General features: G+C 41.6%; 1 protein-coding gene across 1 annotated transcript in view; it reads left to right on the top strand.

The window, feature by feature from the left end:
- The first annotated feature begins 207 nt into the window (after nucleotides 1–207).
- Nucleotides 208–14,885, top strand: part of SLC28A3 (solute carrier family 28 member 3) — a 50,120-nt gene continuing 35,442 nt past the window's right edge. Inside the window, exon 1 of the mRNA XM_087822546.1 lies at nucleotides 208–267. Within this exon, the coding sequence (XP_087678672.1) occupies nucleotides 208–267 (60 nt within the window). The remainder of the gene's footprint in view (nucleotides 268–14,885) is intronic.

Genomic DNA, 14,885 nt, shown 5'->3' with positions numbered 1-14,885 from the left:
CACCCCACCCACCTTTCCTGCCCCGCCCCAATGAGGAGGGTGCTTTTGAAATTTTCAGACTGAAGAAGTGCCCAGGTTTCTACTATAGCAGGTGGCATTCTGACATCAGCAGAGGCTGTGTTCGTCTTCCCAGGTACAGAGCAGCTCCATACCAGACATCTGAAAGGACTTCAGAGGCCAGGCAATCCCATGAGCAGCCAAGCACCCATGGAGCTGAAGACTGTGACCATTTCCGAAGCCAAAGGCTACAGAAACACGGGCTTCCAGGTGAGCAGAAGTTTCATCTATTTTTAAGACCAAGTAAATGGAAACAATCCTCTTTCCTCACCTCCTTGTCAACTTTCTTAACTAAAGCAGTAGGGTAATTAAAACCCAGTACGATTTTTAATATCACTCTTTAAGCCTATTGTTTCTCCTTCTTGGCTTGACAAACCTGAAAAGTCTCTTTTTTTTTTTTTTTTTTGCGTATATAAAGCCCTTTTTTTTTTTTAAAGTTTTATTGTTGAAAATATTACAGATGTCCCTTTTTTATCCCCATGGATCCCCTCCACCCCGCATCCATCCCACCCCCAGGCTTTCCCCATACCAATGTCTGTGTCCATGGGTTATGCTTATAAACATATTAATTTCTTTGAGTAATCTCTCCCCACCTGAAAAGTCTCTTTTAACCGGAACCTATTTTGATCCCTGACTTGCCTTGTCACTTAGAAACAAAACTGTCTTCTCCTGCTTTTGTCTCAGTGGCTCCAGGCGTGGATACAGTATTTCCTTGTAGACCAGGTGAGAAAGGATAGGGGACATTCAGATCCTGAATGATATTCACGCCTCAGGGTTTCTTTCCCTTAAACCAGGTCCCAGAGTCTCTGTCAGATGGTGGCGTCAGTGCCTACGCCTGTGCAGCCAGGTTATGCAAATCAGTCCCCTGTCACCAACCAAAACTCACTGAGTGATTGATGCTGCTTGCCCAGGGCTGGGTGCCACAGAGCTCCAGGAGTCCCATCCTTGGGAAACACAGGCTGTTCCGACTGGGTCTGTCTAGCCTGGGGATTTTTCAGGGCTGTTCCTAAGTGTGCTTCCTTTCCTGGGCTGACATTCAACATGGGACCCTGCAATTCCTTGGATGTCAGAGTCACTAAACAGGAAAAACAAAATTTTAGGCATTAGCAAAAAAGGAACAAGGAAGGTAAAAGGGCTTTGATACAAGTTCTGACTTGTCCACTCACAGTTATTAAAATTTCCCCAAGCCTCAATCCAGTTGCCTGCACAATGGTCAGAGTGAAGCTCATCCCATAGGTTACAAGTGTAGAGGGAAGAGAAAACTATTTTCCCTACCCTCTTGGATTCAGTGCCTGGCATCTGTGAATTAAACTGATAAATGATAGATTTACAAGAAAAGAGGCATAGGAGATTTATTAATATTTTTAATTTTACCTGCACTGGGCTTTATAGAAAAGAAGTGAAAAACTCGAAGAGGCAGGAAGACTCAGGGACTTATATACCATTTTAACAAAGAACCAGCAAATGTGACGAAGCGACTGAACAAAGGAAAGCGAGGTTGGGTTTTTAGGGCCAGTAAATTGTGGGAAACTGACTGGGAAGTATCCTGGGAGAACTACTGGAAGATAAGGTTTTTAGTGAGATTTGTTTATGCCGTCTTACCTCGATGTCATCTCTCTTTCCAGTGAGAAGGGTTGTTCATTCTTTCTGGTGTGGGAGAGGGGGGCACATGCACCGGGGAAATGTATGCCCTGCTTTAGGGCAGAGAGAGGAAGAGAAAGAGCTCTTCCTGTGTCTGCTTTTTGTCAATTGCCTTTAACTCAAAAAATTATTATGACAAAGTGGCATATTTTGGGGTGGCATATCGTCCTCACTCTCAGAAGGGTTAAATGAGAAAGAAAAAAAAAAGCATAAAGCAGAGGGCCTATTATAATCCAAGGGAATTAAAGGAGTGGACTGAGATAAAGAGGCAAAGTGTATGTGGCAACAAGACAGGGGCATGTGCTAAGGAGAAAGGTCCATGTCAGGAGCAAGTGGCTGCTGGTCAGTGAGGAGACACGCCAACCATGGCCCTGTTTTCTTTTTATTGGTGTCAATGACCATATGCCCTATTTTCTTTTTTTCCTTTTTTTAAATATGTTTTTATTGATTTTTAGAGAGAGAGGAAGGGAGAAGGGTAGAGAGATAGAAACATCGATGAGAGAGAAACATCATTGATTGGCTGTCTCCTGCACGCCCCCTACTGGAGATGGAGCCTGCAACCCAGGCTTGTGCCCTGACTTGGAACTGAACCAGTGGCCTCTTGGTTCCTGCGTCAGCGTTCAAATACTGACCCACACCAGCCAGGCATATGCCCTGTTTTCTATCCCTCACTCTCTTCTATCAAAACAGAACATCTCCAGACCTCAGGGTACAGAGCAAGGTATCTCAAACCCAGCAGAGCACTGCACACCAACACCAATCAATGGTGGCCAGGTTATTTCTTCCAATGCTTGCTTTTCCACAAGAATTTTCAGGGACATGTGTTTACTCAGCAAAACCATTAACTGCCCTCTAGACATGGCCGTTGCTAGGAAGATATCCTAACTCCAGAAGGAATAATACACTATTCCGGCCCTCAAGGAACAGGGCAGGCAGAAACAAATAAGCAATCATAATTATAATATAATGTGATATAAAACAAAAACAAAAAATAACCCTAGAGGTTGGCACCAAATACCTTGTAAATAAATGTAGGTGGAGCTGGGCTGTGAGTCTGTGACAGCGTCATAGAGGGAGACAGGCCATCAGTTAGGGCCGAAAGGGTGGGCAGGATTCCACAGCTGAACAGGGAGGGCTGTCAGCAGAGCGCTGCAGGCAGAAAGGACTGTCCCTGCGCAGGCCCAGGGGCCTGAAGGAGCATGTGTGCCAGAGATGAGAGGTGAGGATGGGCACTGAGGGAAGGGGGCAGGCTGGCATCAGATCATAAGGCCTCTGCGTGTGCTGAGGCATTTGAGAAGGAACCGATCAGAATTAACACTATCCAATGATTACTTTTTAAAGAGTATTCTACTATCCTTGTTGAAGGTGGACAGAAATGGAAAGAGACGTGCGTGTGTGTGGTGGGACACCAGTTAGGAGATTGGTATAACAATCCAAACTAGGTTGGAGGCAGTGGAAACCAACGCGGGGTGGGGAAGTCCGACTGCTGGGACAGAGCCTTCGGCACTGGAACTGACTGGAGTCCGGAGTAAGAGCTGCTGATTCTGAAGTTTTCGATTTTCTCTTCTGTAAGGAAGGATAATAATATCTTATGTCAGGGTTGTTGAGAGAATTAAGTGAGCTAATGTAAATTTTTAAGATGTATGCCACATATGTAAAAAGCAAACAAAACAGTTCTTATTCCATTCAAGCCGTATAAACAAAATATCACAAACTGGGTGTCTTACAAACAGAAATTTATTTCTCACAGTTTTAAAGTCCAAGATGAAGGCACCAGCAGGCTCCAGGTCCAGGGAGGACCCACTGATACTGACCTCAAGTTCGGCTGCCTGTCACTTCAAAAACCAATACTTGAGAGACAGATGCTGATGGAAGGAAAGACACAGTTTGCTCAAGTGCCAGCTGCATGAGAAGAGGGCCGACTCCCATCCCAAACACCGTCTTAAAATCTCAGTGCAAGCAGGGGGTTTTATTAGGAGGGAGAGGGAAAGCAGAACAAAGAAATCAGGGGAAGAAGGGTTGAAAGTTCTCTACAGTAAGTCAGCACAATTCATTCTGATGATTATCTGAAAACTGGTCCGGTTTTCATGCTTGAGAGTCAGCACATCTCCCGGAGCCAGAAGGTCCAGTTGCTGGAGTGAGCCTCCTCCCCTGAAGCTAGTTCCTAGAACTCTTACACATGTAGGCCGCTCACCCACAGGTTACATATTAGTTAGCAATTCATCTTTAACAAAAACACTTCTAACAGAAACAGAGGGGTGGGTTACACCTCTAGAAGAACAGAGGGGTGGGTTACAGCAGCTCCTCAGAGACAGCGTCTTCTAGCTGTGTCCTCACATGGAAGAAGGTGCCGGAGACCTCTCTGAGGTCTCTTATGAGAGCACTAGTTCTGTTCATGAGGGCCCTGCCTTCATGATGTAATCACCTCCCAAAGTGTCCACTTCCTAATATCACCACATTGGGAATTAGGGCTTTAGCATATGGATTTGTGGGGGACAGAAACATCGGACCATAGCAAATGCCTAGCACACAGAATGAACATAATAATAGTAGCCCTTGGTGCTGGGGCAGGTTAAGGAGACTGGTGAGTCAACATTTCTAGCTTGAGATGTTAACTTGGAAGTTTATTTAGATAGGAAATTCAGGAATCGGGTTGGAGCAAGGAAGAGATTGAATTTGTTTGGAGGCCTGTTGGTTGAAATTCAGGTGATTTTGTATACCTAGATAAAGAGAGAGATGCAGCAGGAAACGTAGACAGCTGCACCTGGAACCTAGAAGGGGTCATCATTCATCCGGGGGCCATTAGCGCAGAGATGGGCCATGGGTGTGGATGAGATCATATGGAGAAAGCTGGGAAGCACCAGTGTCGAAGGAGCTGGAAAATCAGAGAAGTAGAGGAAGTGTCAGGGGAGCCAAGGGAAAAGAGAGCTATCAGGTCAACAGTAGAACAAGATAAGTTCATTTGCTTTGCCAGTTACTGGTGACCTTGAGGGAGTGCGAAGGGGCAGTTTATGTTATGAGTGGGAGTTAAGAGACTGGAGACAATGAGGGCAGAAGGGACACGGAACAGGGGACGGGGGAGAGACAGGCTCGGGAGGCAAGAATGGGGTTGTAGGAAGGGAGATTTTTTATTTTAAAAAATTTTTGCATTGTGAAATGTGACATGCAGAAACACAGAGAACCAAATATACAACTTATTATAAAGTGCCACCCAGGTTAAGAAACAGGATATTGCCATTTCTCAGCTCAGAGGCCCCAACCGGGTGCATTCTCTCATAACTGCCTCCTTCCCCCAGGGTCACAACTATCCCAGCTTTATGGTAATTACTTCCCTGCTTTGCTTTATACCTTAACTTTTTCTAATTATGAATCCAAGCACCACCTTTGCCTGTTTTTTAACTTTATGCGATAAGAAAAACTTTGCTCATTGCAAAATGTTTATCTAGAATTAGGCAAGAAGAATCATGTTGTAACTGGCTTCTTTAGTTCAGCACAATATTTCTAAGATTCGGCTGTAGTGTTGGATGTAACGAGTTCATCCAATTTCATCAATATACAGTATTCTCCATAAATATTACACAGTCTATTTTTACTGTTAGTGGATAGTTGTTAAGTGTGAAGATTTTGAAAGCTTTTACAAAAAACAAAGCTATGAATTCCCTTGTATGTGAGTTTATTCTGGAGTTACACCTAAGGAGTGGAATTGCTAGGTTACCGGGAATGCATATATATTTTTAACTTTAGTAATAAGGCCAAAATGGTTTCCTAAGTGGGTTTACCAATTTATACTCCCATCCACAGAGTGTGAGTTCCTATTACTCCATAGCCTCCTCAATATTTATCTGGCTTTTTAACTTCAGGGATTCTGGTAGGTGTATAGTAGTATATCACTGAGGTTTAATTTTATTTTTTGTATGTGATTGGCCATTAGATGCCTCCTTTATGAAATACTTGCTCAAGTCTCTTGCTCATTTTCTTTACTGGATTTTGTCTTTATGAGGAAGTCAGTTGGCTGGAAACCACTTAGGACAGTCTGGAGACAGGACTGGATGGGAAATGTGCCTCCACCCTGCACACACAGAGGAAGGCTGCGCTACTCCATGAACTGCCAGTTAGGTAGAGAGAGTGTGTGCAATGGAGGTTAAAAATTTGAGAGGGCATATAAGTGCTGGAACATTGGCATAGACTTCTAACCCAGACACTTTGAATATAAAAGGCCCGAGGTTAGAAGCAATTATGCAAAGTAAAGAGGAAGAGTCTTGTTTCTCCAACACTCTAGTCAGGGAGGGCAACTTCATCACACTCAGGTTTTTCAGTAGGTTTTCACACAGCTCAGGACAAGCCTGGCTGGAGCTAGCTAGATGCTTTTTTTTTTTTTTTTTTCCAACAAGTGAATTAAAACATAGAAAACACATGACAATATAGCACTTTGCTTTTGTGAAAAAAGTTTTAAAAATTGCATTCTCTACTGTGTCCTCAGATCTGTATGATCATTCCTAGACCTACTTATTTCTAAAGGAAAACAACCTAGATGACTACAAAACCCATGTCATTTCCATGACATGTGAGGGGATGGACTTAATGATTTTGTTTTTTCCTCATACAAGCATTCCTGAAATGGTTCCCTTCAAAAAAAAAAAGGCAGGGAGGCAGACTACTTACTCATCAGTAATTAATGCGTCGGAAGGAAAACACGAAATCATTAATAATGTGGATAAAAGTAGATATTAGCAGAGGACAAGGGCAGATCTGTCTAATGGAAATATAGTGCAAGCCACATACGTAATTATAAATTTTTCTACAAGTCCATTAAAGATGTAAAATGAAACAGGTTTAATTAATTTTAACAATATAGCTTATTTAACCTAATATATTGGAAATATTATCAATTCAAAATAATTTTTATCAATGTAAAATTATTGAGGTGCTTTTTTACATTCTTTGTTTCATATTAAGTCTTTAAAAGCCAGTGGTGTTTTTACACTTACAGTACATGCCAATTTTAATGCTAAATTTTTATCAAAAATACTTGATCTATATTTAGGTTTCATAAAATGTATAGTTGAAAAAGTAAGTTCATACCCAAGTTTCAAACATACTTAGATGTTTTCCAATAAGTGAATTTCTCATGTTCATTTAAAATTTTAAATTAGTTAAAATTTAAATAAAATTTACATTCAGGTTCTCAGTTGCACTAGTTACATTTCAAGCATTTAGTAGGCACATATGTTGATGACTCAGGTAAGGTACATATTTTTTGGTTTGGAAAGATACCAAAAAAATCTGATTATCCCTGCCCTATAAGGACCTCACCACTAAGTTTATGTCACCAAATAAAGCAAAGTAACAACTTTAGATTTGCCTGGTTTTAGTAATTTATCTTTTCCCTCCGTCTCTCTCTCTCTCTCTTTGGGTCTCTTTAAAATTTTTCTGGACCTTTCTATATTGGGAAGTTTGTGATTACTAAACCAATCCTTTTACTTGGTATAGGTTTGGGATTTTTTTTTTTTTTCTTCTTGAGTCAGTTTTGGTAATTCGTGTTTTTCTAGGAATTTGCCCATTTCATCTATGTTATTTAATTTGTTGGCATACAGTTGTTCACAGTATTTGCTTTGTGTTTCTGTAGGTTGGTAATAATGTCCTACAACCAATAAATCTCCCAGTCTTTGCCGAGGGCACTGTGTGCATGTTAGGGGGTTGCCTTCAGTGCTCAGAAAAGCTCTTTATGTTCCTACGTACAGCTTTATGTTCTCCTGCATTTCCTGCTTCTGTTGGGTCTCAAGATCCCCCAGAGATGAGAGCTCTGGTCCTTCTCAGGTCTTTCTCACTCTCAGGTCCTTCCCACACATGAACATGACCTTGAACTAATGGATTCCCAAGAATGTCAGCACTTTTCAAAGCCCCTTACAGATATCTCATTCTATCTCATTCTTTAAATTTTTGCTTAGCTTGTTTTTTTCTCCAGCTGTTATCACTGCTTCAGGGCAGATCCCTTTATTAACAGTTGCTTCCAGGGAAATCATGGGAGGTGAGCTCTGAGTCAGATCAAATACAGACAAGCCTTGTGGGATTTTCTAAAGGAACTTCAAGACAGGTCAAATAATGGCAGTTATCTGCAAATTTTGCCCCCTCCATAGGCTGTTAGGCTGCCAGTTTTCATTGCAGTTGCAGAGTTGTTTTCCAAGGCTATCGTGAGTCTGGGGAGAGTGGAATAGGACTAGAAAATAAAGACACCAGAAATCTTTCTGCTCTAATTGGAATTTAGTTGTTTTACATGAAAGAAAGAAGAAGAAAACACTGTCTGGATTGCTGTGAGCCTTTGATTAATTCCCAGATTTCTAGAAAAAGTGATTTTGACCACTTTTCCAGCATTCTCGTTGCTTTTATTAAGGAGAACTTTGGAGGTCCTTACTCCACCATCCTGTTAATGTCACCAACAACCTTAGATTTAAGTGGCAGAGTCAGACATGCTTTAGAGAGAGCGAAAGTAGCCTAGGCTGAAATACACTGATGCTCAGTCATGTGTAGAGCAAGGATTAAGGTTCTGAGGTTTACAACCATCACTGTTACCTTTTACTAAAACTCGAGGAAGCATTCAGGCATCTAATGGTCACAGGAAAAGTAAAGGAGCAAAGGGAGATTAAGTGCTATTTTTTTCCCTGCCATGAATGTCCCAAGAGAGATGCCCTCTTGATCTGAATAGGCTTCTTCTGAGGCTCTGCATGTTGACTGCTGGTTTGTTATCCATCTCTTGTCCTACATGGATTGCCACACACGTGTCATGTTAGCAATGACTGGAAGCCCCGATCAGACATGGGAAAACCAGTTTCCATTGGCCTACAAGGCAATGTGTCCTACAAGCGAGTCCCCCAACCCTCAGAGGGAAGGCCACAGAGATTTTTAGAAACATGTTCTATCTCAGTTAAGGCAGGACCAAGACTGGTTACCAGGCTCTAGTTTTGTTTTTGTTTTTCACTGCTGATTATAAAACTTCCACTCCATAGTCCTTTCATTTAAAATGAGGGTGGTGGTGCTTGCTGGCCCATCTCATCCAGACACTGTTTATTGATGTTGATGAGAAGCTGGGCTTTGGGTGCTAGCCGAACTCATCAAATTTAAAAAAAATAAAATCAAAGGTGGGAGTATTTGGAATTTTATATATAACAGATTATTGTGAGCATGAACCTCAAGTCTCTTTCGTGCCATAGAAGTTTAGAATTCTGTCTTCAAATTGCAGATTTAGGCAGACACAGTGCCACATGATTTTCATTCTAAGCTGGGATCTGGATCTGGAAGTGTCTAATTTGAATCACACGTAGGCTAACATGTTTGACCCAGAAGCCACTCACACCCTTTGCATGCCTGATTGTTCTCCCTTCTTCCTTTGAGAGGGAGGGAGGGAGGGAGGGAGGGAGGGAGGGAGGGAGGGAGGGAGGGAGGAAGGAAGAAAGAAAGAAAGAAAGAAAGAAAGAAAGAAAGAAAGAAAGAAAGAAAGAAAGAAAGAAAGAAAGAAAGAAAGAAAGAAAGAAAGATGGATGTTATACACATCATGTGTCCTTTAGATGCAAATAAAAAGGGAGGTTTCTTATGAAAACCCTATGAATCACATGGTCAAGGAGCCTCCCATGGTGTTTAGGAACAAAGTAGATGATTACTAGGAATGGTTAAATCAGGAAGCAGGGAAATATATTTGAAGACTTTTTAATGTTCCTTTCCAATCTCCTGGTTCTGCAAATTCAAGACCAAAACTCTTTGATATAAACCATGACATTTATTGATTCAACAAATTTATTGAGCTCTGACATAGTGCCAGGCATTATGCTAGGAGATGGAAACAGAGAGCTACTGTTTGGTTAAAATTAGTTAATAGTGGCCAACTAGTACGACACAGAGTGTACAAAGCACTATTCATCACATAAGAAGGTGAGTTCACCTAGGCTGGGGATTGGGGAATATTTCCCAAATATTCCAAATGAACCCTTACAGGTTTTCATTCTTTCACTCTTTCATTCCAAATATACATTGAGCGTCTACTCTGTGGTAGGTGGAAGGAAATGCCCAGTAGAGGGCGAATAACTCCCCAAACTACCATGTCAAGAACTACTTTTTCCATATTACATTATGTGGAGAAGTCCAGGCCATGAATGGGAAGGCGTGAGAGGCATGAGCAGGGAGGCAGAAAGGGTGATAAAGACAGGCACCCAGCAACAGAGGCCAGTCGGTTCCGATTTACCTCAAGGTACTTTGCTAATTTCAAAATCTTCGTCCCAAGAACCCAAAACCAATAAGTTTAGGTTTATAACTAAATTTCTATATTCTGTGGACTGAGGAACATTTCAGAAAAAAACTAGCCTGCCAGATTATAAGAGGTTGTAACTCTTCCAGGAAACATGGTCAGAAAGTAATTCATTAATGTGAGGCAAAGCCCTTGACACCACGAGGAAGTGTCAGTTCATAATCCAAAAGGGGTCACGACAGATATATCTGCCCTCCTTCTCGGCTCTCGGGGGGTCTGACCCTCCCGACCTGCTCATCTTCGGGAGCATACTAGAGATCCAAACAGCACAACAGATAAAGTTGTGCAGTTGTCTGCTGATGGCTCCTATTTCTCTGTCAGTGTCCCTCCCTTTCAACTAGACCCCCTTTCAACTTTGCTAACTTTTGAAGAATTTTTATTTTTCTAATTCCAGTTATTGCATCCTGAGTTTCTCATGCACCCAAATCCACTGGTTCAGGGACATTTGCAAGGAGAAAGTTGGTTAGAGAGCACTGTTCTAACTTGTGCAGCCATGGAGATTTAAAATAAAGAAATGCTCACCGAAGGCCAGACCCATGCAGATAAAGGAGGTGGGCATCAAAGGTTGCGTGGCATGTTGGACCTGGCAAGGAGACAAAGGCACACAAAGCTGACAAAAAGTCCCGCCTCCTATTGACCCACAGGCCTGCTTCTCATTCCCCTGTGGGGCGTGAGGCCTTTGGGTCAGGGAACAAGAAACAAAGAAGGGGAGGAAGAATTTAGAAAGCACAGATGGGGGTAAGAGGTAGTGTGCAATACTCCACCGGGTGTGGAAACGCCAAGGGGCCTCTCTTTACGAGAAAGCAAGCGGGCGAGGGAGGCAGAGGTGAGCTCCGGAGGCGCCGGGGGGGCAGGTGACAGCCGCGCTGACCCCCTGCTCAGTGAAGCACGAGGGTGGCAACGTTCTGACCCCTCTGACTGCTGGAGGTTTGCCTACTAAAACAAACCAAAGGAGGAAACAAGACTAAGGAGAACTAATAGACCCAGAGGGATTATACACTTCTTTCTTTCTTTTTTCTTTTTTTTTTTCTCAACGGTAGGAAGGTGTTTTGCTGGTAAGAATTATTTCCAGTTGTCCGTGACTCAATGGGTTGCATCTTTGGAATTTCAAACACAGGCGAGTTTATTCCAATTAACCTATCCAAGTAGTGCCTTGAACTTTTTAATACGCCTTATCATGACTATAATTAAATACTCAATTGTATAATTTACGGTCGACTAAACTTTCTATGAACAGGAATTATATATATACAATGCCCAGCAACCAGCAGTGCGCGGCCCTCAGTGAGTGCACAGTAAATACGTGTTAGAGGAGTGAATGAGAATGCGGGGGACAGAGCCCCCAGGAACTGTATGTGACATTAAGGGTCACAAGTGAAGGTTGATAGGGCATAGGAGAGGGGGTGAGAAGTCCAGATGGTAAGAGTAAACTAGCAAAATACATTACCACAGACGTTAGGGACATAAGTACTTTAAGGGGGAAGTGGTCCACCAATAAAATAAAAATTGGATTTAGGGCAAATGGAAACCATTGATACCTTGGCAGGTGTGATCTCCACAGCATGGCCGGAGTGGAAGCCACACTGGAATGGGTTGAAGCGTGCATATGAGGGAAGATGTGGAACCAGTGTCTTAGTCCATTCAGGCTGCTGTAACAAAATATCACAGACTCAGTAGCTTATAAACAACAGAAATGTATTTCTCACAGTTCAGGAGGCTGGAAGTCTGAGATCAAGGCCGACACAGTTGCCGTGTCGCTGGGGCCCTCTTCCAGTTCACAGCCAGCACCTCACTGTGTCCTCACATGGTAGAAGGGGCTAGGGGGTCTCTGTAGGGTCTCTTTTATAAATGCACTAATCCTATTTATGAGGGTTCCACCCTCATAACTTTAGCAACTCCTGAAGGACCAGCCATCTAATACCATCACCTTTGGGGGTTAGAATTTTAGCATAATGAATTGGGGGGTGGAGGGGAACACAAACATATAGACCATAGCAACCAATAAGGGCAGAAAGAAGATTAGTTTTTAATGAGAGGAGAAAGGAGGCTTATTTATGAATTCTTGGCTTCAGGATAATAAAAAATTGATAAAGATGCAAATATTAGAGAATCAAAGGAAGGAGAGGTTCAGTAAGGTAGTGTGCAGAGAAGCACAGAGTCCTGTGCCTGTACCTAGCTCAGAGTAAAAAGTCTAGGCACTTCCATATTATTGCTCTTGGGGTCAGCTTCTCATTGGGTGTTTTGAGATTTAGTTCTGTTCATCTCCCTCTCAAACATATAGTAGGAGTTCTTATGGGAGTATTTTTCTCTATTCGAACAAATCAGACTAAGTCAAAGAAAGGCAGGGAACAATAACAGGAAATTAAAACCAGGCTTAAAGGATCACACCTTATCAAACACAAATTATCAACACAAATATCAAAAGCTATATAGTAAGAGTGAAAGGCAACCCAGCAGGAGAAGGTCAGTGGTGTCTTGGAATGTACAATTCTACTTTCATGTGACTTTTGGCTAGCTCCAAGCTCTAAAAACTCCACATGTAAAAACGAAATAGAGAAATATTATACATAAGTGCATTTGGAGGAATTGAACTCCCCTGCTGGTGGTGACTGGCTTAGGATGGTGATGAGCGGACTGTGCTGTTGAAAGGCACACTTCTCCCTTTCTAATCAGTAAGGAATCTGAGGGGATGATACTTTACGGCTATGTGAATATCCAGTTTCCCAATACACTTCACTCAATGGTTTTAGCACCCATTGATGACCCTTTTCTGAATCAGTTATTACTTTGGGATATGTAACACAGTGATTTTCATTTCTTCAATATTCCTTAATTCACATTCTTCTGAAAAGAATAGATTTCTCTTTTTTTGTCTTGCTCTCTCTTTTCGAGTATCATTAGGGACTCACATTCTCTTTTATTTAATATTTTGTAATCAATTATCAGTGTTATTTGTTTCTTTCAACATTTTATTATGAAGAATTCCAAACACACAGAAAAGGTGGAAGAATTCCATAGTGAGCACCTATATATACACCACCTGCATTCTACAATTAATATTTTACTATACTTGCTTTCTCACATATTTATTCACCTATGTTACCCTCTATCCACCTATTGGTCCATCTATTTTTGACACAAGTTGCAGACATTTTACACAGTTTTTTACTTTTGGTGCTCAGTCCTTTGGCCCGAAATCCTTTTTGACAAGGATTGAATTCATTTACCACCTTAGACACTATAAGAAGTAAGCATTTATAGTATATAAAATCGAGATCGTGGCTTAGCATATTAATGTTTTTAATTAGGTTTCTGTTTCCAGAGTCAACACACTGCCACAATCAGAAGCTGGGCCAAGCATTGGTCTGTCTTACCGCCTTGATGGAGTGGTGCCATCAAGTGGGCATTTCATGCAGCATCCACTAGGGTCCAGCCTACGGGAGCCCGTCTGGTCTAGCACCAGAATGACATTGGAAGTTAATTTGCATTTCATCTTCTAAACGTAACCCAGGATTCTGATGAAGTCAATGGAAGCCAACCTCAGAGACAGTTAAGCAGGATGCTCAAACATTACTCAGCTGCTGTCTATTTCAAGAGTCTCTGTGAAGACAATGCTAACGCCTTTATTCCTGGGTATTAATTCATTTCTGCCACTAGCAGATTTACAGACAGATCCATAAGTGAAACCAAGATATCCAATTACAAATAAGAAAAAAGACCCATATTCTCCCAGATGTATCCATTTATAGTTACGTCATAACTAAGAGACACATTTGGGTGAAGGAAGGGCCAGATTTCCACATAAGCCTGAGGGGAAAGGGGCACATTCCACTCCAGTCCAGACCAAGAGGAGATAGAACCTCTAGTTTGAAATGAATGTGCAAGATGCAAAAGCACCCTCGCTCCATGGAGTTAATACATATAAGTCATAAAAAGAGTTCATATCTGTTGCAAGTATCTCAAAATATTAAAATTACTACCTCAATATTTTAATAATTTAAAATTATCTCAAGACATTGAAATCAAGGTTGTTATTAGAACATCTCACTGGACCTTGTTGGGGTTTCTTTCTTGTTTTATTAATGTGTTAATAAAGATGCATATACACTATTCTATCACAAATTTATTTTAATAACTATTTCAACAAAATTGGTTTTCTTTTAATCCTATATATTTAATTTTACATGTTTTAAAACACCCAGAAAGAGGTCTAGAGGCCCCTCTACCTGCCCTGCTTGAGGACATTTCCCAGAAGCTGCACCCAGCTTCGACCACACTGGCAGAGCACAATCGGAGCCACAGGGAGGTTAGGAAATGTACCTCTCGCCTGGGAAATCTCAGGTTCCGTAAAATTCGGAGTTCTCTTTTTAAAGGAAATGGGGAATAGATATTGGCAACAACCAGCAGTCTTGGCCACCACATATTTTCTATTCAGGTTATAGAGTTCAGTAGATGTTCATTAGATTCCTATTATTTATCATTATTTTGGTCTTCCTTAGTTTTACCTTTGCCTGCTTGATCTGTCATAGGCTGAAAGGCTCTCTCAAATGCTTTCTCAGTGTGTTTCTAGGCATTTCTCCCTGTGTTTCTTTTATGTTAATCTGTGCCATTTACGCATAGATAACTATGCTTCTCAGAATGTGAGACTGTATCCCCGCCATTGCTTCTTTTTGGACAGGTTAACTGTTTGGTCTTGTCCTGTGTTCAGCCTGGTGGATTCAGGTCATGACCATTGCATGTTTCGTCTTCTCGGAGTTATCTTCAGTATATGGTTGAGATTCGTTTATTATCTGACTCAATCATTGACTTGCCAGATATGTTTGTTTGCTCTTAGGTCTTCTCATCCTATTTTATGTTGTACTCTTAAAAAATCTTTTCACTGTATGGTCTG

This window comes from Miniopterus natalensis, chromosome 12 (assembly GCF_054644295.1).
Source record: "Miniopterus natalensis isolate mMinNat1 chromosome 12, mMinNat1.hap1, whole genome shotgun sequence".
In the NCBI taxonomy this organism is placed as follows: Eukaryota; Metazoa; Chordata; class Mammalia; order Chiroptera; family Miniopteridae; genus Miniopterus; species Miniopterus natalensis.
Note: the sequence above shows the minus strand (reverse complement) of the source record. Positions and strands in the feature narration are given on the sequence as shown.